Genomic DNA, 23909 nt, shown 5'->3' with positions numbered 1-23909 from the left:
ACTAGATTGTACATCTGACACTAATGTTATATTGTGTGTCAACTATACTTCAATTGAAAAAAAAAAAGTGAAGGGAACTTTCAAAGATGAGAATGGAGGAAATTTTGTTGGGGTAACTACCAGAAGGCACAAAGGAAGTTCAAAATTTGGGAGGAGTCGGGGAGGAGTGAATAAAAGGAGACATAAAGAACTACTTGGGGTTAGATTTGAGAGAATGTGAGGTGACCTGGAAAGTATGGGTTTCTTGTGTTTTCAGACTTAGCGAGGAATGAAGGGCCAGATGAGATTGATGGTTCAGCAACTCGACAGTGGTGGCCAGGCCCTGAGAGTTGAAGCAGGGAGTGGTGCTGGCCTGGATGCTGGAGCTGATCCTACCAGTCCTTCCTGACCACTGTGTTTTGGGAGGTCTTATGGGGAGTACTTGGGCACCCTCCCACCTGGTCCATGTACATGGAGCTTGCAGAGGGGAGGTCTGAGCTGAGCTGGAAGGATCTGGAGCATTTTTGTGGTTAGCATTTTGCAGGTTTGAGGTTGCACCAGGACTTCAAGGGTAATTCCTTTTGCTTTGCATCCACCCAGGACCTAACAGCAGGGCTGCAGTGGAGGTGGGAGGGCTCCAGCACTCCCTAAGCTTTATCAAGAGGTCTGTGTGTACCCACTCACAAGACCTCAGTTCCAGGCTATCTGCTGACAGAAATCTAGCACTACAGCTCAGGGCTGTCAAGTGGTTTTGAAAGCAGAAGGTATGGAAATGATCTTAGTCCATATTTTTTATCCTTAAGTTTTAAGCCTATTGTTAGAAAAATTCCGAGTTGGTGTTGTTCAGTGAGGTGATTAGAGTTCAGTGAGGAATTGCAGGGTACACTAAAATCTCCATCTTATGACTCATGGCAGCTCTAAGACTTTGTACATGTAAAACCCTGAAAAATATTTTAGAAGAGAGCTGGGATGAATAAGACATTTTTCCTTTTTAAAAATTACCTCTTCCATTACTGATTTCTTCTGCATTTTGATAAACTTCTTGAAAATGAAACACTTCTAATGAACTCCAAGGAGCTTTCTCAGATTACCTCCACAGGGGACCAGAACAAGATCAGAAACACAATTATTTTGATTTGAGTGCTTTCTTGAGGAGTTGAACAGTAAGACAAATGGAACAACCATTAATGCATTTTCTTGTATTTTCCATTTAGTGGCAAATATGAAAGGGTGTTGGTTGTGGTCTCAAATAATAATATCCACCTGTCTTTTAAAAATATATACAGGTTTATTTTAATATGTATTATTGAATGAGTTTAATTTATTTTAATTACTGAATGAAATTAATTATATGAATAAAATATACAGATCGATGAGTTTTGACAAATGTATGCACTCATGTAACCATCACCCAAATCAATATATGCAACATTTCCATGGCCACTGAAAGCTTTCTTGTGCTCTTTTCCAGTCAATAACCCAGTGAGAGGCAATCATCTGATTTCTTTTTTTTTTTAAAGATTTTATTTACTTATTTTATTTGTCAAAGAGAGAGAGAGAGAGTGAGAGCATAAGCAGGCAGAGCAGCAGGCAGAGGCAGAGAGAGAAGCAGGCTCCCCGCTGAGCAAGGAGCCTGATGGAGGACTCATCTCAGGATGCTGGGATCATGACCGGAGCCTAAGGCAGCTGTTAACCAATTGAGCCACCCAGGTATCCCCACTCTGATTTCTGTAGATTAATTTTGCCTGTTCTTGAACTTCATATAAACAGAATCGTACAGCTAAGTACTCTTTTGTGTCTGGATTCTTTCATTCCACATAATGTTTTGAGACTCATTCATGTTGTTGCATGTATCAGTAGTTTTTTGTTTTGTTTTGTTTTTACTGCTGAGTAGCATTCCATTGTATGAATATACCACTATTCTTCTGTTGATGGACATTTGGGTTATTTCCAGTTTGTGTTATTATACATTAAAAAAAATGCAGCTTTGAATATTCATCTACATATTTTTTTTTTTTTTTAAGATTTTCTTTGTTTATTTGACGGATGGAGATCACAAGTAGGCAGAGAGGCAGGCAGAGAGAGGAGGGGAAGCAGGTCCCCCACTGAGCAGAGAGCCTGATGCAGGGCTCGATCCCAGGACCCTGAGACCATGACCTGAGCCAAAGGCAGAGGCTTAACCCACTGAGCCACCCAGGTACCCCTCATCTACATCTTTTTGTGGATATAAATTTTCATTGCTCTTGGGCAGAAACAAAATTGCTGAGTCATAGGGTAGAGGTACAGTTAGCTTTTTATGGTACTGCCTTACTGTTTGGCTGTTCCAGTTTTCATTCCCACCAGCAATGCACGAGAGTTCCAGGTCCTCCACATCCTCACCCAGACTTGATGTTAAGTATTTTTAACTTGAGCTATTCTAGGGGGTGTGTAGAGGTATTTTGTTGTAATTTTAATTTGCATTTCTGATGAGAAACTTTAGACTAGGCTCCTTCTCATGTTCTAACTGCCTATTTGTAGGTCTTCTTTTGCGAAGTATCTTTTCAATTCTTTTGCCCATTATCCAGCTCTTTAGGCTTTTGTTGAGAATATGGCCTCATCTGGCAGTTATCTGTTGATGGCTCACATTCTTTAGGGGAGAAGCTATATGCTGTGCAGACACTGACGCAGCAATGACAGAAATCAGATAAGGCTGGCTAAAAGCATGAGATCTGGATCTTTCTAAACAGTTTAAATTTCCCAGGACAATTGTAGAAGCAACCATTTTATCTGTAAAAACCTCCATGTACTATTTCAGTTCTGTTTCAGAACACCAAGAACAATTACTCACTCACTTCAGCGTAAAATTAGGGTTAGGGGAAATATATAAAGGTAGTGTCACAGTCTATATAACATCATATTTTTTCCATATGGAGTTATATCTTAAAACATAATTTTATTCAAGGACTATTCAAATTTGTGTCACAATGAACATATGCTAAAAGATCACTGAAAAGTTTTGCTTTACAAGTTAGCATATTAAAAAACAAAGACACAGGGCACCTGAGTGGCTGAGTCGGTTGAGCGGTTGCCTTAGGCTCAGGTCATGATCCAACGGGGGCCTGGAATTGAGCCCTGTATCAGGCTCCCTGCTGAGCGGATAGGCTGCTTCTCCCTCTCTCTCTCTGCCTGCTGCTCTGCCTATTTGTGCTATCTCTCTGTCAAATAAAATCTTTGAAAAAAAAAAAAGAAAAGAAAAGAAAATGACACAAATATGTTGTTGTTTCAGAGATTAAATGATCTGTAAGAGCGTTTCCAATTCTAAGAGTTTATGACAAGGAGTACATATAGCAGCAACTCTCCATGTATTAATTGCTGAGTAAGTCAGTAATACTAATGGTAAACAATAATATACGTTGACTCATTTAACACATATTCCCAATCACTATTCCACTTTTCTTCCCTTAGTGTAAGGCTGGAAAGCCAGGGGCGCTGGGGTGGCTCAGTTGGTTAAATGTCCAACTCTTGATTTTTTTGGCTCAGATCAAGATCTCAGGGTTTTGAGATCAAGCTCTGTGCTGGGTGTGGAGCCTGTTTAAGATTCTCTCTCTCTCCCTCTCCCTCTCCCCCCACCTTCAAAAAATTAAAAAATAAAATAAAAGCTGGAAAGCCAAATACTTCACCTCTTATTTCTTTTGCATCTAGAAGTGGCTCTGGGACATAATTCTGGCTGATGAAGTATAGACTAAAGACACCAGCAAGGGCACCCTTTCCCAAGTAAAAGTCAGTCTCACTAAAGAAAAAAAAAAATTCCTTAAGCCCCTCACTTTTCCCCAAGAAGGTGAATATGAGATTTGAAGATACAGTAGCCATCTCGGGACCGTGAGGGAGAGGGTATGAGAACAAAGCTTCACGCTGAAAATGTTGAGACCAGAAAGAAGACAGCATGGCTCCTGAGGGCATTACTTATCACTGTATTAACCTTAATCTTCCTATCCCTAGAGTTCTTGTATGAGACAATAAACTGCTATCTGATTAAGCCAGTATAGTCTGGTCTTCTGATACTGGCAGAAAAATGTACCTGCCAGCTGACCCACTAGTGTTTAAAAGAAGGTATCATATCAACATGGAATTACCCCTTTGTTTTATGCACCAACATCTTCCTTTTGAGCCCAGCTTTTTAAAGGATGTAATTGGTTTTCCTAGAACTCCAAGTATTGAAACATAGCTATACTTTTATTTAGGCAGAAGGGACTTAACATTTTTTACCATGTTATCTACTCCAGGAACCAAATTTTAAAAAACAGATAAATCTAGTAATAGCCTATTCCAATATTATTTTAGCATTTATGAAAACATATCCCAGACATTTTAATTTTTTTTTAATCAATGATCTCTTCATACGTGTCTATTCTTTGAAAACAAAGATAAACTCCCCTTTCAGTGTATGAATGTTTGAATTTAGGTCATATATGATAGTAGTATGCTAGAACACAATGAAATGGTATAGAACACAATGCAATGGCTTGGCCAATAGCTGAAAACATAAAATATACAGCTCTAAAATACAAGTATAAGTGAAGAGGTCTGGGTGTAGCCTTATAGAACTACAAACATATATGTGGACAAACTTCAGAAAAGTAATATTGGAAGAAAATATGTTCAAATAGGTATTCTATTAATGCAGTATAAACCAGTGGTGAAGAACATGGATTCTAGTTTCCTAGAATCCTAGTTTTATAACCTTATTTCCTAGTTTTATAACCTTAGGCAGATGCCTTAACTCAGGCTGCCATAACAAAATGCTATCAATTGGGTGTCTTAAACAACAGAAATTTAGGGGTGCCTGGGTGACTGAGTCGGTTAAGCCACCAACTCTTGATTTCAGCTCAGGTCATGCTGTCAGCACAGGGTTGGGATCATTCCCCACTTCAGGCTATAGGCTCAGCAAAGAGTCTACTGGAGATTCACTCTCTCCCTCACCCTCTGCCCCTCCCCTGCTCTCTGGCTCTCTTTGTCTAAAATAAATAAATAAATCTTAAAAACGAAAAACAACAACAGAAATTTATTTTCTCACAGTTCTGGGAACTGGAAAGTCTGCAATCAAGATATCAGCAAGGTCAGTGACTGCTGAGGGGTCCCCTTGGATTGCAGATGACCACTTTCATGTTGAGTTCTCACATGGCCTTTTCTCAATGCATGCTTGGGGGCGGGGGATTTTCTCCCATTTCTTATAAGCTACTGATCCTATTACATTAGGGCGCCACCCTTATTTCCATTTAACCTTAATTACCTCCTAAAGCCTTATCTCCAAATACAATCACAGTGAAGGGTAAGGGCTTCAACATATGAATTTGGGGAAGGGTACACAATTCAGTCCCTAGTAGCAGGTTACTCAGAAACTGCCTCTATCTCTTCAGCTGTAAAAGAAGTTGATAACAGAAAGGGGGTTTTGTTAAGATTAAATGAGTTAATACATGTGCTGGGCTGGTAGGAAGGGATACTAAAGATGGCGAAAGTTCCCGCCACAAGACCTGAGCTCGGACAGGAGAACAAAGGCCCAAAGCAGGAATTTGAGACCCCTGCCCCGGGCTCCTGTGGACCAATGGGATACCGAGGAGCAGGCGGGATATCCAAATAAGGGAAACTTGCCAGAAGACCCCTGAGCTTTCCCCAAGACCCCTTAAAAGCCCCCTCCTCCCTGCCTTGAGAGCGACTTCCCCCATTCTGCTTTCCAGAGTCAGGGAACCGAGGGTGCCCACCTCCTCCCCGGGCAACTTTCCTGGTTCCCCTTCTCCTGAGCCCTGAAACTTCGCCGGAGAGCATTTTTAATCAATCTTGCCTTGAACCCACTTTGCCTGGTGTTGTGTTTATGTCACCGGAAAAAACTTTACAACATGTAAAGCTCTTAGAGGATAATTTGGCACCTAGTAAGTGTTACCTAAGTTTTATTATCATTACTGACCATATTTCAGCAAGTTTCTAACAGGAAATTCTAACTTCTCAAAAATATTATTAAAATGTATATAAATTACTGTTAATCAGGGTTTCTCAACTTCAGTGCTACTGACATATTTGACTTTGATAATTCTTTATTGTGGGGGGCTGTCATGTGCACTGTAAGAAGTACATCAGCAACCATGGCCCCTACCCGATAGATCCCAGCACTCCGATGAGCTGTGACAACCACAAATGTTTTCAGACATTGCTTAATGTCCCCTGCAGAGCAAAACCATTACTTGGTTGAGAACCACTTCCATAAATCTATCCAGGATACAAAAGCTACATACATTGACAGTATCAAATATTAAGTCATTCTAACAATATAAGAAATTCTTACAAAATGTAAAGTACGGGAAGCTTTGTCAACAATCCTTTTTTTAAACAGAAGTGTTTCAATATAATTTCGGATCTTTTTATTTAGGTTAATTTTTTCCCCTAAGTGTAGTGAATTGACCAGTTAAAAGTGTGTAAGTCTCTTTGCCAAGGATAAGACTTAATTAGTAAAATAAGGTTCATGTTCAACATTCCAGTTTCCAAAGATAATCTTTAAAAGGAAGGTGGAAGGTCACTTAAATTTGCTATAACTGAGACCTCCATGATTCCCCAATTCTGGTAGAATAGCCCTTCAAAAAACAGATGATCTATACTAGCACTGTCCAACAGAACTTTCTTCCACGATGGAAATGTCTCATTCTAGGATGACCAGTATGGAAGCCACTCTCCGCATGTGACTTTTGAGCCCCTGTAATATGGCTAATGTGACTAAGGGACTAAATTTTAAATTTTAGTTAATTAAAATTAAAATTTAAATAACCACACGTGGCTAGTGGCCACATTATTGGATAGCACAGACCTACACCCTTCAAGAAAAGAAATTACTTTAAATGTTATTTTCTTCCTTAGGAGGCTTTTTTGTCAGTGAACAGGCCCCTTTCTCCCCCTTGCCCTACACCGAAGGTTACAAGCAGACAAATATGAGAGTATGTAACTGAAGAGAGATGGAACTCAAGGCAAGGTAGGTAGGCGAGGAAGTGGAAGGGACGCGGCCAACTTACTTCAAGGGGACACATAGCATTTCTCTCCCCAGAAATGCTATGGTGCACATACATACCGCATATTGTTAAATAGTGTATAAGTGGGTTTTCATAATCCACACAAGAGATGGTCCTTGTAATCATATACTGTATATGCTGCAAGTGAATGTGGTTTGTCTCTTAGAAGATTCATTACATTATACTTAAAAAATTTGTTGTGAATCTAGTTACTATTCCCTAACAGATCCTGCAGTCTCTGAAGATAGGAAACCTACTTGTTTTCAAATTCTTTCTACTATTAAGGCAAAGCCTCATATATAGGAGGCAAGCAGTGAACACTAATTATTTAAAAGATTTTATTTATTTTTAAGAGAGAGAGACAGAGCACGGCACACACAAGCAGGGGAAGTGGCAGGCAGAGAGAGGGAGAAGCAGACTCCCTGCTGAGCAGTGAGCCACAGGAGGACCATGATCCCCAGGACCCTGGGATCATGACCTGAGCCAAAGGCAGACGCTTAATCAAGTGATCCACCCAGGCACCCCCGTATTTCTATTATAAATATATAATTTCTATAAAGGTAGAGCAGGAGTTAGTTTACAGAAGTTATTTACAAGGAAAGTCTAAAAATCACCACTAAAGAGTTAGATGACAATTGTATTATTCCAATCACACAAAGCTTGTTCTATACTATGATTATATGGATTTATAAAGTTCCCCCCAAAGGTGGTCTGGCAAGAATTCTGATTTTATTATGTGCAATTTTGGTACAAATAATTTAGTTGGACTTCTTATATAAGTCCTAGTAAATTTAGTTAGTAGGTAGCTCCTTAAAAGCTAGGATAAGGGGTGCCTGGGTGGCTGAGTGGGTTAAAGCCTCTGCCTTCTGCTCAGGTCATGATCCCAGGACCCTGGGATTGAGCCCCCATTGGGCTCTCTGCTCAGCAGGGAGCCTGCTTCTTCCTCTCTCTCTGCCTGCTTCTCTGCCTGCTTGTGATCTGTCAAAAAAAATAAAATAAAATAAAAATAAAATGAAAAATAAAAGCTAGGATAAAATGCAAATGTCATAGAACATTTCATCAGCACTGAAACAGTTCCAAAAGCTTTTAACTGAGGTTTTCATCTGGGAGGTTTTTTTCTAACTCTCTTCCCTGTCTGGTTTACACACACACACACACACACACACACACACACACACTCTTTGAAAACAACTATGGGAGAGTCCCTTGTTGCTGATGGGAATGTGCTTTTCATATATGTTGGGTGGTTTTTAAAAAGTTAAAAACCATTCTCCTAAAAACTCATGTTGGCAGTTGTGCACAGGTTGTGGGTATACACAAATGTCCCAATTCCTACAAAAATCATCGCTGAAAACAAAACACCTTGTCTCAAGGCCATTCTTGAATGCAGAGATCAGCAGGGGCAATCCTGATCTATAATAATGGCTCATAGTTATTGAGTGCTTTCTCTGTTTCATGCACTGTTCCAGGTAGTTAACATGTATTAATTCATTTACTCTTCATAGCAACTCTACAAGGTAGATAATATGTTGTTCCCATTTTAGTTGAGGAGATAGGGACAGAGAAGTTAAGAACTTGGTGCAGGGTCACACAGGTAGTAACCGATAGAATCAAGATTCCAAGCCAGGCTGAGTGACTTCTAAATTGCAGTCTTTCTACTCTTCTGTACCAGTTACACTCACTCAGGGAAAGCTTGCTTACAGCCACCTTAGGAAAAGCAGGTTCTGCTTCGATCACTGACTCAGGTTTATTGAGTGCAGAGAGACAAGAGAAAGCAGCAGTCTGATTGTAAAACCTGCTGCTGCTCTGAAAGGCTATGAAGATGAAAACTGAGAGCTTAAAAAAAAGATAAATTTTCTAAGGTATGTGGGTTTCCCACAAACTCAAGTGGTCAAAAAATGTACCCCCATATGCTTATCTGCAACAGCCAGTAAAATATTTCTAAGATGGAAAACCTAAAATTAAAGTGAGAACTCAGTATTTACAAAATCTTTTCTTAACATAAAATCGGGAAATCATGTTGACCCCATGACTAGAAAAAAATATGACAGGCAAGTCATTAAAGGCCTCACTAATAATTCTTTACAAAAGCTCATGGTACAACAAGTAACCTGTGTTAAATTAATTTTTTCTTATAAAATTTTTATTGAGAACAGTTAAGAGTGCTTTATCCCATAACTAAAAATACATTATTTTTTCAAGTGCCACTTCTCCTAGAGGAGCTTTCAAAATTGACTAAAATGAAGTAACAGTAGTACTTAACTGTTCTCAGTGTTTTACATGTGTATGAATTCACTTGGTCTTCAAGCTCGAGCAATCTAGAGAGGAAGGTATTGTTGTTACCCGCTGTATAGGAGAAAAAAGGGGTAAGTGACTTGCTCAAGGGCAGCCAAGTGGAGGGGCTGGGATGCAAATTCAAGGGTCCTGCCTGTAGAGTCAGCTCTCAGCCACTAAATAGAGTATCAAAATGTGGAGAAGATACTTTTCCTATAAGACATTATTTTGTTGAACAAAACCTACACATGGCAGGAACAGAATGACATATAAAGGCAAAAGAGGAACTTAAAGTATATTTGTACTTTAATTCTAATTTTCCTTGTTAATTTTTCCTTTAAATATATATATTTTTATTATTTATTTATTTATTTAAAAAAATATGTATCTTTAAACTGGGCTTACTAAACTAAACATGGACATTTTCTAATTTTCTTTTCAGAGCATTACCCTGAAAAGCTAGCCCTTGGGAGTAACTTCAAAAAGCAAAAAAGCTTGGGTGGCTCAGTCGGTTAAGTGTCTGCCTTTGGCTCAAATCATGATCTCAGGGTCCTGGGACTGAGTCCCACATCGGGCTCCCTCATCAGTGGGGAGCCTGCTTCTCCCTCTGCCAGCTGCTCTCCTTGTGTGTGTGTTCTCTCTCTCTGACAAATAAATGAATAAAATAAAAAAAATTTTAAAAAGCAAAAAAGGATTTTTTTAAAATAGTTACCTTTCTTATCAGATGTTTACTAAACTTCTAAAGGAACACTTAAAACTTTCCTTTATCCTAAAGACTTCTACATTAGCTTCAATTAAATAAAACAATTTTGAGCTTATTCTTTAGGCCTAGAAGACTGTCAAGTGAATATTCACTAACCATGTCATTGAAATGTCCAACCATACAAGTAAAATGTAAACCAAAAGATTATACATTGTTTTGTTTGGAGCTTTACTAAGCATGATCCACCATTTGGGTGGGAAAGTTCTTACCATTGGTGGAAATGCTCCCATGTTCCGAAGGCACAAGAGTTTGCATTACTGTTGTCTATATGTAGTGATCACAAACACACATCCACACATGCGTCAGCCTATTTCTTTACGCCTTCTGGTGTGATTATGCCCAAGCATTTAGATACTGAAATGCAAATAATTATAAATTACTTTCCTTTTATTTCCATTTGATATTGCAATTAAATTATTTTATATTACATATTTAGATATTATAATTAAGCTATTATACATATTTTAATTATGTGTGGGGGAGACATTTATGAATTGCACTTCAGGATAGTAATGGGAACATGTTGTATAAGAAGTAATGGGTTTGATGGGGTAAGATTTACTGATCTGGATGTCAGCTGTAATAGACAAATGCACCTTTGCCTCGATGGAAAATTAAAGACAAATGTATTTCCAATATACTAGTAAAATAAAATTCCACATCGTTTAATCAAATGGAAAGAAAAATCTGTTCAATGCTTAACTTTTGCCTTGGTACTCGTAATTAAATGTGATAGTGTGTTCTTTCTGATGAAACAATATATATTAAACGTTCAGATGGCTCTGCAGATGAGCTGATATCACCCCAGGAAGGGTAGGGATCAGTGCTGCTTTGTCCCAGGCCCTCCTCCTCTTCTACCCTCAGATGCTGATGCCTAGTAGAAACAAAGCTTTGTTAGGCTGTAGGCCTGTGGTTTTGCTGTGTGGAAAATCTACTTATTACCATCATCCTTCACATTTCATTTATATACTGTCATGCTAACTAAAATAACTTGACATTCTTATTATTTCTCTCTTCAATGCAAAGCCAAATATTTAGTTCACATTTTATGAATACATCCTTTTAAAAACATCAAAACAAAAAGCTATTCAATTAGCTCACTGTACAATGATAAACATTTGAGTGGTCAAACATATTTGTGTATTATAATTAATTTTTAAAAATCTATTGTTATTTAATATGCATGTACTACATAACCAGGATTATGAAAAACATGAAAGAAAATTCATTTCTAATCAATACACAAATGTTTCAATATATTTTACAAAATCAACATTAGGAAAATTATTACATTAAATATGACCTGGAAAAGCATCTTCAATAACAGAACTTGAAATAAGTTCTGTTAGGTTCTGAAAGGACACATGCGCCCACATATACACGCCACATAACACACACACACATCCCGCAAACTAAAAAGCCTAAATGTAATCTTAAAGAAAAATGGAAAAAAATTATTTGGAAGTGTCATTAATTTTTTTTAAAGATTTTATTTATTTGATAGACAGATATCACAACTAGGCAGAGAGACAGGAGGAAGCAAGCTCCCCGCCGAGCAGAGAGCCTGAGGCTGGGCTCAATCTCAGGACCCTGAGACCATGACCTGAGCCAAAGGCAGAGGCTTAACCCACTGAGCCACCCATGTGACCCTGGAAGTGTCATTAATTTATAAAAAAGAAAAGCAATCTGAATAAACTATAAAGATGGGAGCAACACTCTTTCCAGCAGCTACTCTAAGCTGAAACAAGATGCCCCTAAAAATCCAAAAGACAGATTTTGGTTGGAATCTGTTAACATGTTACTAGGTCAGTTCTCTTGACATTTCAGTTCTCTTGACTTTCAAATAAGGACAGTAATAACTTATAATTCAAAAGTGTGTTATAAATGCAACATAGTCAAATCCATTTAAAAAGCTTAAAAGTGAGGCATGAAGTCTAAATTATGCACACTAAAGGGAATTAAATATAAAATAATTTATACAAACTCCTTCATAATCACTATTTTTACTCCCTTTAGAGTAACTTATTTGTTAAATATAGTTCTACTGATCTTACTGTAAATGCCCAACTCCTATGTAACTATCACACTAGTCTTGTTAGATCAGGCATACTGTTTGAACATAGTTGTGCCTATATAATTTTTGTAAAGAATTAACTGTAGATATTAGCTATATAGATATTAACTGTATAATATAGTTATATATAGTATATATTATATATAATATATTTATATAACTATATAATATAGATATTAACTATAGATATCTGATTTCTCAATGTCTACTACATAGTAAAGGATGTCATTCTTCCCCATTCTTTGGTTCACAGGGCTTTCCTCAAGCTTTCCATCCATTCATCCTTCCCATGTTATTTATTTTCTTCTAGAAATAGATATTGTGTTTCAGTGGCTTTCTCATCAATTTCTACTCAGTCACTCCACTATCCAACTCTTTACTGTCCTGTCTACAAATAGGTTTTCTGATTGCTGCACTGGGGACACAACATTTTCCAGTTGTAGCTCAAACATCTTCTTATAAAACAAAATTATCCTTCAAGGAGATTACTTTTCTGATTCTTTTATATATCTGAACAATGAGAACAGTGAGTTTAATGAATGGATGAATACATGTGTCATATTACACTTACACATCCATATACACACTTGGCTTATAGTAAGCCAAATCTAAGTTCAACAAATTTGAATCGAAATATGCTTTATATTTTGGGGAGTGGGGCATTTGAAATGGAATCTTATTTTCCCATTGTGAACCAATATAACTGTAATAACTGGCTTCTGTGGAGATTTTTTTTTTTAATTTCAGTCATTGCAAAAAGACTTAATCCAGTTAAGAAAAACAAATACTTGGTTTTTTTCCTATATACAGAGAAAATAGTATGCTGGACTGTCTCCTTGGCAAACTACTACTATGGAAATGTAAGGCTGATCACTAAGCTATCTGTATTGGTGCTCAGTCATCTGTGAAAGAGTTATTTCTGAACTGCTTGACTAGTACATATCCTAAATCTTCCTCTGCATCCACAGAACATGTGCCTAAAACAGAATGGTTAATGTCAACCTAAGTTTACTAGGAGGAAACAGCATGATTAATGACTTCCTCAGAGGGGAAAAAGAAACAGTAGTATACAATGCCAATTTAAAAAATGCATTCAAGTTTTACTCCCTAAATGTATTCCTCATTTGAGATGCAATGTAACATCTTATTCAGTGTTTATTTTCTTAGCATATGTCTCAACAGTTAACTTGAGGCCATGAATCTTTGAAACAATACCAAATGGCAAGAATACACCTATCAGCTTCAGTGTTTCTCTAAGCAGTAGGTCCTATCACAAAGAAAAAGCAGTACTATCTATCCATCTATCTTTACTTGTAATACATTGTACTATATATTACATATAATTTACTACCAGTAAAATGACAAATCTGTACTAGAAGTATAAAACCTATATTCTATGTATACACTACACTATACTGCAAACATTTTATGTGCTACTTACACTAAATACTCTAAAGAGGAATGCAAGAAAACACACTTAACAAATTTTGTCCATCTTTCACATTCAGTAAATTATATGTCTTTAGGTAATATTTTCTAATCTTTTTTTTTTTTTAAGATTTTATTTAGTTATTTGACAGAGAGAGAGGGAACACAAGCAGGGGGAGTGGGAGAGGGAGAGAGAGGCAGAGAGGGAGAGAGAGAAGCAGACTCCCCGCTGAGCAAGGAGCACAATTTGGGGCTCAATCCCAGAACCCGGAGACCCTGACCTAAGCTGAAGGCAGACACTTAACCAACTGCGCCATCCAGGCACCCTGATTTTTTTTTATTTTAGAGAGCATGCAAGCAGGGGAGGAGCAGAGAGAGAGAATCATAACACATTCTACATACTCTTGACTTCTTCAGGGATTTTCACTTGTAGAATCAATACAAAGAGAATGAAAATAAAGCAAAAATATAACATTAATGGCAGTCAACCTGGAGAAACACAGTATTGCATCATAAAAGATTAGAAAATGTGGGGTACCTGAATGGCTCAGTTGTTAAGCATTTTCCTTTGGCTCAGGTCATGATCCCAGGGTCCTGGGATTGAGCCTGGCATCGAACTCCTGCTAAGCAGAAAGTCTGCTTCTCTCTCTCCCTCTCGGCCTCTCCCCACCATGCATTCTTTTTCTCAAAAAACAAACAAAACACACACAAAAAAACTCTTAAAATTTAAAAAAAAAAATGCTTGACCAAAAATCCAGCCAAGTAATCTAGGTCATCATGAATGTCAATAAATCATGTTCATAGTATTACTCTTGATATTATATAATTTAAAAAAATGCTTACCCCTACATGTAATAAGTTTTTCAGTGAAATATGAAAAAATACATAATAAAGCAATTAACTTCCGGAGAAATCAGATTAATAGTAGCCACTATGAAAGCCTATGAATTCTAGTTTTTAACATTCTTTTGTGTATTCACATTCCTTAGATATAAGATTCAGACTGACAAACTGCAGAAATGAATGATAAAGTTTTTAAGACTTCAGTTTTTATTTGAAAGATTTTATTTATTTACTTGACACAGAAAAGAGAGATCACAAGTAGGCAGAGAGGCAGGCAGAGAGAGGGGGAAGCAGGCTCCCGGCTGAGCAGAGAGCCCGATGCAGGGCTCGATCCCAGGACATCGAGATCATGACCCAGGCAGAAAGCAGAGGCTTAAACAACTGAGCCACCCAGGTGCCCCAAGACTTTAGTTTTTGAAATTCATAGCTGTGACCTTTATCATGGAAAAACTCAAAATAAACTTGTGGCCCATTATCTGTTGCCAAATAATCTCCCTTAAATGTGAATGAGTTTAATAAAATTTAAGTATATTCTCACACTTAATTTTCCCAGGTAATAAACTTTAAGTTTTATTTTTTACCAAGTAAGAGTATATGAATATTTTTTCAAATTAAGTAAAATCATTCAGTTACCATATTAGTTTATTAACATGAAGTTTAAGGTTGTATGTAAAATTGTAATAATGACAATTCAAATTAAATAAACAGAATAAACCATTTATTAAAACATTGTATAATAAAATAAACTTTTTGATCCAATGCTACAGTGGTAAACATTTCCCCTCATTAACATTCCACCCAAAACACAGTTTAATTACAACATAATCTGACCAGAACTTGAAAATACTTCTGTTCTTTATCGTCCAGTGACTGAGCAGTGAGGTGAATGTAAATTTAGGTTTTCTTGATGAGCCCAAGACAGAGGATGATAGCTTGAAAGACAACTGAAATTGCATATGCCCAAAGGTTAAATTTTATTTACCCTGTTCACTGGTCCAAACTTAAAATTTTCATTGTATCAAATAAAGAGTTCATGAATCACCCCCTCCCGCCAAAAATAAATATCAGGAACAAATTGAGGATAAGAATTGGGTTTAAAACTGCACTTTATTTGTTACTGTAACATTGTCTTTTTTTTTTTTTTAACTGATCGACTATAAACATGCAACAAGTTCTCTTCCGAATGGAACTGCTTCCACAGCCCCTTGGATATCAGTAAGTAAATTATGAAGTCATTCAATTTGTAGCTCTCTCCTCCTTTAAAGCACTTCTAAGCAGTGTGTGTGACACATACCACAGAGGTAGGAAAGACCATCTTTAATAAATTATCTTCTTAATTGTAGAGAATTTCTGAAAATAAAACTAACAAAATGCCGAACTATGCCTCTGATGAGTACCAAAAGACCACAGAGCCATCTCCTCCTACTTGAAGAATTAGTTCCCTGGAGTGTCCTGGCCTTTGTAGGGCACTTGATAACATGATCCACCAGGGCTCCAAACGAATGCACTAAGAAAGCCTTCCACCACTCTCATTTGCCGATTCTTTGGACCACCCAATCCTGCTGGCAGAGAGGGCAGCGATTGTTCTGTTTCACCCACAGGGACATGCAGCAGTTGTGAAAGGAATGATTACATTCTCCCCAGACCACTGAAAGGAGGAAAAAAAAAAAGATTATCTGACATTACATATTTTAAGTTAAATTACTGAACTCAAATCATAGGTTATTTTATATTATGACAAATAATCATGGTTCGTTATCTTGAAGCATGATGGCTAACTGGTCAACATTTTTTCTACCTATGAAGAAATAAAAACTTACCTGTGTAAATTACACTTAAGAAGTGAGATGAGGCACTGTGATTAGGGGACTTTCCATCATTGTTTAGAATCTGTGGGGGATGTGGTGGCCCCCAGCCCTTACACAGCTCCACATGCTGTCTTCCTGAAGAGATTAAAGAACTTGAGCCTTCCTTAGATCCCAGAACTTCTCAGTCATACACTGACCTGGAAACCTTTTGAGTTTTACTTTATTAAGAAACAGTCTCCTGATTTTGATTTAGCAAGATAATGAGTTTTAAATGTTTTCAGTTCATAGTAGTCTATTATAAATAGATGCCATGCTTTGCGTACATCTAGTGAGTTATTTTCCAAAAGTAGTGATGAACTGTGTTAAGTCATCCATAAGCAGTGCAATTCCTGATGTGACAAATACATTAACTTTTCAAAGTGGGTGGCTGGAAAGAGAGATAGGTCTTTCTGTGGTCAAAGAAAGGTGGCCTGAACCTCACAATTTCTGTTAGTATTTTTTAAACCAAGGGAAGTCATCCATAATCTGAAATACAGTCTCAAATGTGGGTTTTATTTGTCACTTCCTTAACCTACATCATAACAGAACAATGAAAGAAATAGAAGGAAAAAAAAAACATGAAAAAAACCTACATCTTCTTATGAAAATTAGCTATAGGGAATAGGAAACATTCTAAGTGTTTCAGGATGAAAAAACAGGATTTAATAAATACGACATAAATCATTATTAAGATGCTGTATGTAAACCATGCAAACACAAAGTACAAAGTTAACCTTTCATCTTCAGAAAAGCTTTTATATATAGCAATCTAGAAGTGATGACTTCAAGATCTAGGACATAAGAACTTTTGAACTGCTTAAAACCGTTTAGCCTAAGATAACTTTTATAGTCCCAGACTATTAACAAGATTTAATAGATTTCCATATATAAACTATATTGGAAAAAAATCTTAAGATTTAAAATTTTTTGTTAGTTGAAAAGTTAAATATTATATCATAAGAGTACTGAAAACTGAAGTGCTTTATTAGAATAAAACCCTACAAAATCTGACCTATAATACAGTTAAATTTAAGATGTTTTGGCAAATTCCTTACTTCATAATTTTCCTAATAGAAAAGAATGCTTTTTAGAATATGAAATATTTATTATACCCACATCTAGAATATGTAATCAATTCTTAATTACAGGAAATAAAAGGACTTGTAGATTAATTCCATTAAGGCCTTTAGAGAACCAAAACATTTTATATTAATAATGGATCACTGCTTTACAGTTTGTTTTTGTGTATTGATAAAGTCAATCTTAATTGCAAATTCAAACATCCCCACTGAGAGAAAACCTTCAGTTGGAAAAGCAAGAGAATGAAATTACAACATACCAACACAATCCTCTTGTTTGTTTTCAGCTTGACATCTAAGACAGGCATCTAAAAATAAACAAATAGCAATTCTCATTCTGATGCTCAGAATGCAATTTTTAAAACCCAGACACTTCAAAGTCAAATAAAAGCCCAAAGGGTTAGAGATGGAGATAAGAGACCCATATTATTAATTTCTCATCTGAATATAACTGTTTAAAGATGAATAAAATACAAGGCACTCTACTTATTTACTTATGACCAGGAGCAATTTCACAAGGGTTACAGACCCTCTATTTTCCCAAGCTCCAATGAAAACATGTCCCCAAAGTGCATGCAATCACTACAGAAAAATATGCCATACTCCATTATATATTAGAAGTTCATATAGACTCACTGGGCATGATCACATAGATCAACCTTAAGGGCAGTTTATTTTCAAGATACCATTTTAGGTAAGCCATGCATATATATTGGTATTTGCTTATACATACATAAAGAAACACCAGAAGAATACCAAGTAACTAGTAATAAAGTCTACCAAAGAGGGGATGGTGGGAAGGAGTTTTCATTGTGTATTTTCTTAAAATTCTGAATTATGTGACTATATGATCTATACAAAAATTAAAATATTAATTTTTAAAGAATCTCTTAAATACTCTGTTGTCTCTTTTTTTTTCTTTTTTTTTAAGATTTTATTTATGTATCAGAGAGAGAGAGAGGGAGAGAGAGTGAACACAGGCAGGCAGAATGGCAGGCAGAGGCAGACGGAGAAGCAGGCTCCCTGCGGAGCAAGGAGCCTGATGTGGGTGGGACTTGATCCCAGAACGCTGGGATCATGACCTGAGCCGAAGGCAGCTACTTAACCAACTGAGCCACCCAGGCATCTCTCTTTTTTTTTCTTTTTTAAAAAAATGCTCCCTTGGGGCTCCTGGGTGGCTCAGCTGATTTAAGTGTCTGCCTTCAGCTCAGGTCATGATCCCAGGGTCCTGGGGCATCAGGCACCCTGCTCGATGGGGAGCCTCCTTTTCCTTCTCTACCACTTGTGCTCTCCTGCTCTTTTTCTCTCTCTCTCACAAATAAATAAATCTTTAAAAAAAGGAAAGAAAAAGGGGCACCTGGGATGGAGCCCTGCATCAGGCTCTCTGCTTGGTGGGGAGCCTGCTTCCCTTCCTCTCTCTCTGCCTACTTGTGATCTCTGTCTGTCATATAAATAAAAAATAAATTCTTCAAAAAAAAAAAAAAAAAGAAAAGAAAGAAAGAAAGAAAAAGGAAAGAAAAGGAGAAAGCAAAGCAAAGGAAAAGAAATCCTCCCTTTATGAATATGTCTGAGTCCAAAGCATTTATCCAACAATGGCAAAATATTTTAATAATTTATTTGGGAGTAAATTCTAGGAATGGGAACCTAAAGGGTATACTAGAAGTTTTCCAAATTCACTCTACTACTATCTGCTTCATGAAGGAGAGAATATAAAATATTAGGACCCCCAAAAATGGATTCATTCACTAGCTGAAAGAGGAGTCCAAGACGGGTAAAAGAAAATTCAAACCAAAAGAAAAAAAAAATTAGTTTTTAACATAAATTGGAGAAAACGAATTCTGTAAAAATAGATACACAGTGGAGTTGAAGCCTGCTCCTCTTCTTACATTGGATTATGCTCAGGCATTTGTTTGCTCCTCTCTGCATGCTCTTACCCTAAAAAAACACACCACCCTGGCCTCTTCGATGTGGATTAAAAACAACCACTGCCTCCTGAGGCTTTCTTCAATCCCACAATTACTGAGTATCTACTCTGTATAAGGAGTTATGCACTAGGGACACCAAAATGACGGAGTCTGGGTCCCCGGACTCACCAGGAAATGGGGAGGTAGGCAGGCAAACAACTAAATATCATAAGGATCATGATATAAGGGTGAAGACATGGCTCTGGTTCTGTATAATCATAGAATTATAGTCTGTGACCCCAACTACCTCTTTCACAAATTAGGAAAACAAGACTCCAAAAGGTATGTCAAATGTCCAAGTTAACATAAATAGCCATGAAGGGTTCCTCTTTAGAACTCAACAGAACTAGCAAACCTATATTCCTCTTCTTCAACACTTGGGTCACTGCCATCTGCCCCTTTCAGAACGAAGGGAGAAGAGCGGAAACCAAAGAAGAGAGTGTTAACCACATCAGAACAGGCTGACAGGCAAATCTTGGATCAAGAAGTTATAATAAATCATTTAGGTGTAAGAAATGAATTTGAAATGTTAAGGAAATAGAATTAAGTGGGATCCTTTGCACAATCGAGAAATCTCTGGATTACAATTTTGATTGCGCTTTTAGACTCATTATCAAAACCCAACCTAAATCTAAAAATCCCTAAATTTTTAGATAAAATAAAAAAAATTCTTTTCATGATATTTTAAGATCTAAAACAGAACATTTCTAAGGAGTGCAATATCGGTAACACCTTTTAGAATGATGCTGCTAGGGTAAGCTTGGGAAGTCTGAAAAACAAACTTCCTTCTGCTGCCACCTGACCACTAAATGGATTTTAACACCTCATAAACAAAATACAGAGGTTTAGTCCAGAATACGCTCCTGAACTCAAAGGACAGCCACTGTAAATCTGCAAAAATAATCCACGGTAGCAGAATACTGGCTATAATTAGAATGTTAATATTAATGTGAACCATTTATAGCCATACTTTGACTTACTCTAAATATCCCAGTAAAGCTTATTTGTTGCAAGATTTCAACCATTACTCTGAATTCTGTATTTCTACTTACAAATATAAAACTTTTCTTTGGGGAAAATATAAAACACACTTTCTCGAACCACTCTTCTTTTTAAACTTAAGAAAATTTTGAGGATAAAATATTTAGCAAAGCTTGTCTTGCAAAAGAAGAAAAGATTAAATTGTCTGGATAAGTTAACAATGGCACACAAACTGGAAATTATGACTGTAGTTTGAATAAGGGGTGGGGTAAGGAGGCTTTACTGCAGGCCAGTAAACTAGGTACTTTTAAGACCTAATTCGAAAATAAGTGGATCACGTCTGAAATCAAGTTCTTTCAAAAGTAAGAAATAAAAAATATTTTAATCCCATTTTTGTTAATCCTCTTTGAAACAAGCTTTATGAATAAAAAACAAAAAACAGTGTACTAATAGAGAGTGTAAATTGAGAATCTCTGGATTCTGGTAGGTTTAAATTTCATCCCTTGAGATAGTAATTGTGTTTATTTTCTCCAATTCTCATTTTTCAGAGCAAAACACAAAGTCTTCAAACTACAGAACCTCAGTTTTTTTTTCCACCTACCCCAAGAAACACTGAAATACTCTCTCAGTATTTTAAATGCTTTATTTAAAAATGTAACTTGTATTTAGGTAACATCTCTTTTTCAAGGTGGTCAGAGATCTTAAAACAGAGAGCATATAAAATATAACAGGATGAAGCTGCTCTGCCAGGTTTCACTTGGTCCAGTATTTTGATCGGAAATGTCACAGAAAGAAGTTAAGATTTTATTTGTACAAGAGGGTTCTCCACAAAGGCCTGACACAGAGCAAGTCAGATCTTCTTCAGGAAATGGCATCCTACGATAGGGAGGGGCCAGAATGAGATGAAGTTTCATGTTTCTGAATAAAAGGCTTACATTCTTCAATTCCCGCGAACCTTAAACACTCCTGAACCACACTGTGTCCCCTTCAAGACAGGGGAGTGCCATCTGACCCATCCTGAGGCATGCAGATTTCAAAAAGACTGCGGAACATCAGGAGCTAATCCAAAAATGCAACGGCTAGAACGCTTTTCTTCCCTTCGCCTCTCAGGAGCGGACTGAGGGTGTCGTTTTTGTGGAGGACGACTCCAGAGCATCACTTCGGTGTGTGACCACAATCATTAAAGTGCCCTCCTTAGTCCGGGCCTTTACTCTGACCCCTCTGCGGTGTGGTTTGGGAGACGGAGCGGGCCACACCAACCCGAGCGGTTTCTCCTAGCTGCCAACAAATGACCCAGTTTTATTTCCTTGGCCACACCCATCACCACCTGAAATTACCTCAATTCCTGGGCTCACAATCCGTTTCTCTCGCTGTAAGACCAGCTCCCGGCGCCGGACGCCCGCGGAGCCCCCCGCGGCGGCAGCAGCCCTCAGGCCGGCTGCAGCACGGTTAGCCCCGGCACCCCTGCCCCCACTCCAGCCAACCCGAGTCTCTCGGAGCCTTCTTCCCCCGTCCCCCACTCCAAGTCGGCCCGGCGGAGGCCGGAGCGGGGCCCCGGCCTCGCTTGTAGCGCTTACCCATCACCTGGACCCTGCAGATGGCGCACGTATCGCACTCCACGTCCCAGCTCCACATAGCCACCGCGTTCCACTTTTTGAGAGAGAACATTTTGTCGCCTCCCGACTTTGAGCCTGCGCTCCCGGAGTGAGAGGACAGGGCGCAGGGTTCCTCGCCGTCTTCCACGTCGGCCATGGCGGCGACGCGGAGCCGGCAGCGGAGACGTTAAGTCGCGGGAGGCGGGCGGCTATGGCGGCTCCGTGGGGCCGCCCGGCGGGCCACAGCGCCGCCTGCAGGCCACGGGCCGCCGCGGCGCCTACGACGGGGCCGCTCCGATTGGCTGGCGCGGCCCAGTGACGTCATTTGACGCTAGCGCCAGGCCGCTTGTCCACCCCGCACATCCCTGCTCGCTGGGGAAATGCTGAAGGCCTTTAGGGCGATTCCGGTGTGAAACCTGGACGCTTCGCTGCTCAGTGTTCCTCTCCCGCGCCCGGGAGCGCTCTACGCAGGCACCAGGTGACCTGCTGTGTGCTTTCGGGAAACTTACCACTCTCTCAAATTATCCTGTTACTAAAACTGTTACCGCTCCCTCCCTCCCCCGTAAACTCAATCAGAGCCGGGACCGTATCTATGCAAGATCCCCTGTACTCCGTATCTAGGAAACGTCTGACCTCCCAAGGTCTTCTGAGAAACCTGGTTCCGTGGTTCTCAAACTTTGCACTCCGTTAAACTTAAAAACCAGAGGATCTTCAAAAGCCTTTATGAAAGATGTAGATGTTTGCTTTTTAAGAAATTTACCTTGAGAGAAAGATCTAAATTTTAAAAGTAACAGTAATAAACTCATTACAAGTTATTAGACCGATGGTGCCGCATATAATGTAGCTTCTGGAAAACTCCCCTGTACACTCCTAAAGAGTGAGGAGAGGGAAATAGCTCCGAATGTTGGCATGCAAATAATAGTTCCGACCTGTTGGTCCCCTGAAAGGATGCCTAGAACTCAGGGGCCCAAGCTCTGAGAACCTCTGATGTAGTTTAACCACCTCCTTTTATATGTACGAGTAACACCGCTATTATGTGACGGTGACAATTATAAAACCTGGGTTCTATTGCTGGCTTGGGGTCATGTTCTTCTGTTTTCTCAAGCAAAGCAGACAACATCATTTTTAAACGGTAAGAAAGTTGAGGCACGGAATGCCTAGGGAGATGACTGATTACCACCACCACCTAGTGGTGGACACCTGTAGTGTCGGGTTTGGGACTCCAAGCCTCCCCTCGTGTCCTCACGCCAGGCCTGGTGCTGGATGGAGGCTAACCAAACTTAAGCAGTTGGGCAGAGGACAAGCATGCATACAAATGTAAAAATAGAAATATGGACACAGGGTCACATTTGCCTAGATGCTATGTGCGCTGCTTGTTGAGTGGAATATTCAGTGATGTGAGGGACAGAAATATCCCTGAGGACTGATGCCATGAGGAAAAGCCTCACAGAAGAGACTAGACTCCTCATGGGAGGCCCTCAAGCCCAGGATATGAGTGAAGAGAGCACACCTGTCCAAGCTGTCAGCCAGAGCAGAGCAGCTGTACTGGTGGCGGATGTCAATCTCACTGCACTAACTCGAAGAGCCAGATAAAATTCCTATGGACAAACCCAGATGAACATGTTCTGTTCATATTAAATGACCACACATCTGACTATAGAGATGGTTCTAAATGTGAGATATCTAATAAAGGAGGAAGGCTGGAACCAGACGAGGAGAAAATGCACTTCAAGTTGTTGGGAACTGGCCAGTTTGAAAGAGAAAAGGAAAGTCAGATGAAAGGATGAAAGCCTAGAGGATGCCTCTTCTTGTCACACTTCAACATCTCTGAAACTGGACAGAACTTTCCCTACCTGCTCTAGCTGGATTAGCAGCTGCGCTTAGAGAAAACTTACTCATCTTTGCTCTTTGCCAATATATATTCTAATATTTCCAGGAAATCACGGCACTTACTATGTTTCTTCTACTCTTTTGGCACTGGGGCACATAGCAAGGAAAAAGTGCTGCTACTGATGTTTATTGAATAATTTCAAGTTTTTAAAATTGACAGC

General features: G+C 38.6%; 2 protein-coding genes across 3 annotated transcripts in view; both read right to left on the bottom strand.

Annotated features, from left to right (window-relative positions):
* The window catches only part of GRK7 (G protein-coupled receptor kinase 7), a 48504-nt gene extending 37329 nt beyond the window's left edge, over positions 1-11175 (bottom strand). The window contains exons 1-2 of the mRNA XM_082712421.1: positions 10751-11175; positions 10257-10401 (exon numbers count right to left, since the gene is read on the bottom strand). The gene's annotated coding sequence lies outside the window, so the exon portion shown is untranslated. The remainder of the gene's footprint in view (positions 1-10256; positions 10402-10750) is intronic.
* Positions 11176-15088: 3913 nt separating this feature from the next.
* RNF7 (ring finger protein 7) lies at positions 15089-22129 on the bottom strand. 2 transcript variants are annotated; one of them, XM_082712840.1, is made up of 3 exons: positions 21841-22129; positions 17579-17626; positions 15089-16040 (listed from the first exon to the last, which is right to left on the bottom strand). In XM_082712840.1, the coding sequence occupies exons 1-3, from the start codon at positions 22013-22015 to the stop codon at positions 15922-15924; spliced, it is 342 nt and encodes a 113-aa protein (XP_082568966.1). In that variant the 5' UTR covers positions 22016-22129; the 3' UTR covers positions 15089-15921. The 2 variants fall into 2 exon arrangements, with proteins under 2 accessions (XP_082568966.1, XP_082568967.1); XM_082712841.1 differs by having other exon boundaries at positions 21848-22117.
* Between the last annotated feature and the right edge of the window lie 1780 nt (positions 22130-23909).

The sequence above is a fragment of the Mustela nivalis genome (genome assembly GCF_964662115.1).
Source record: "Mustela nivalis genome assembly, chromosome: 1".
Lineage (NCBI taxonomy): Eukaryota > Metazoa > Chordata > Mammalia > Carnivora > Mustelidae > Mustela > Mustela nivalis.
Note: the sequence above shows the minus strand (reverse complement) of the source record. Positions and strands in the feature narration are given on the sequence as shown.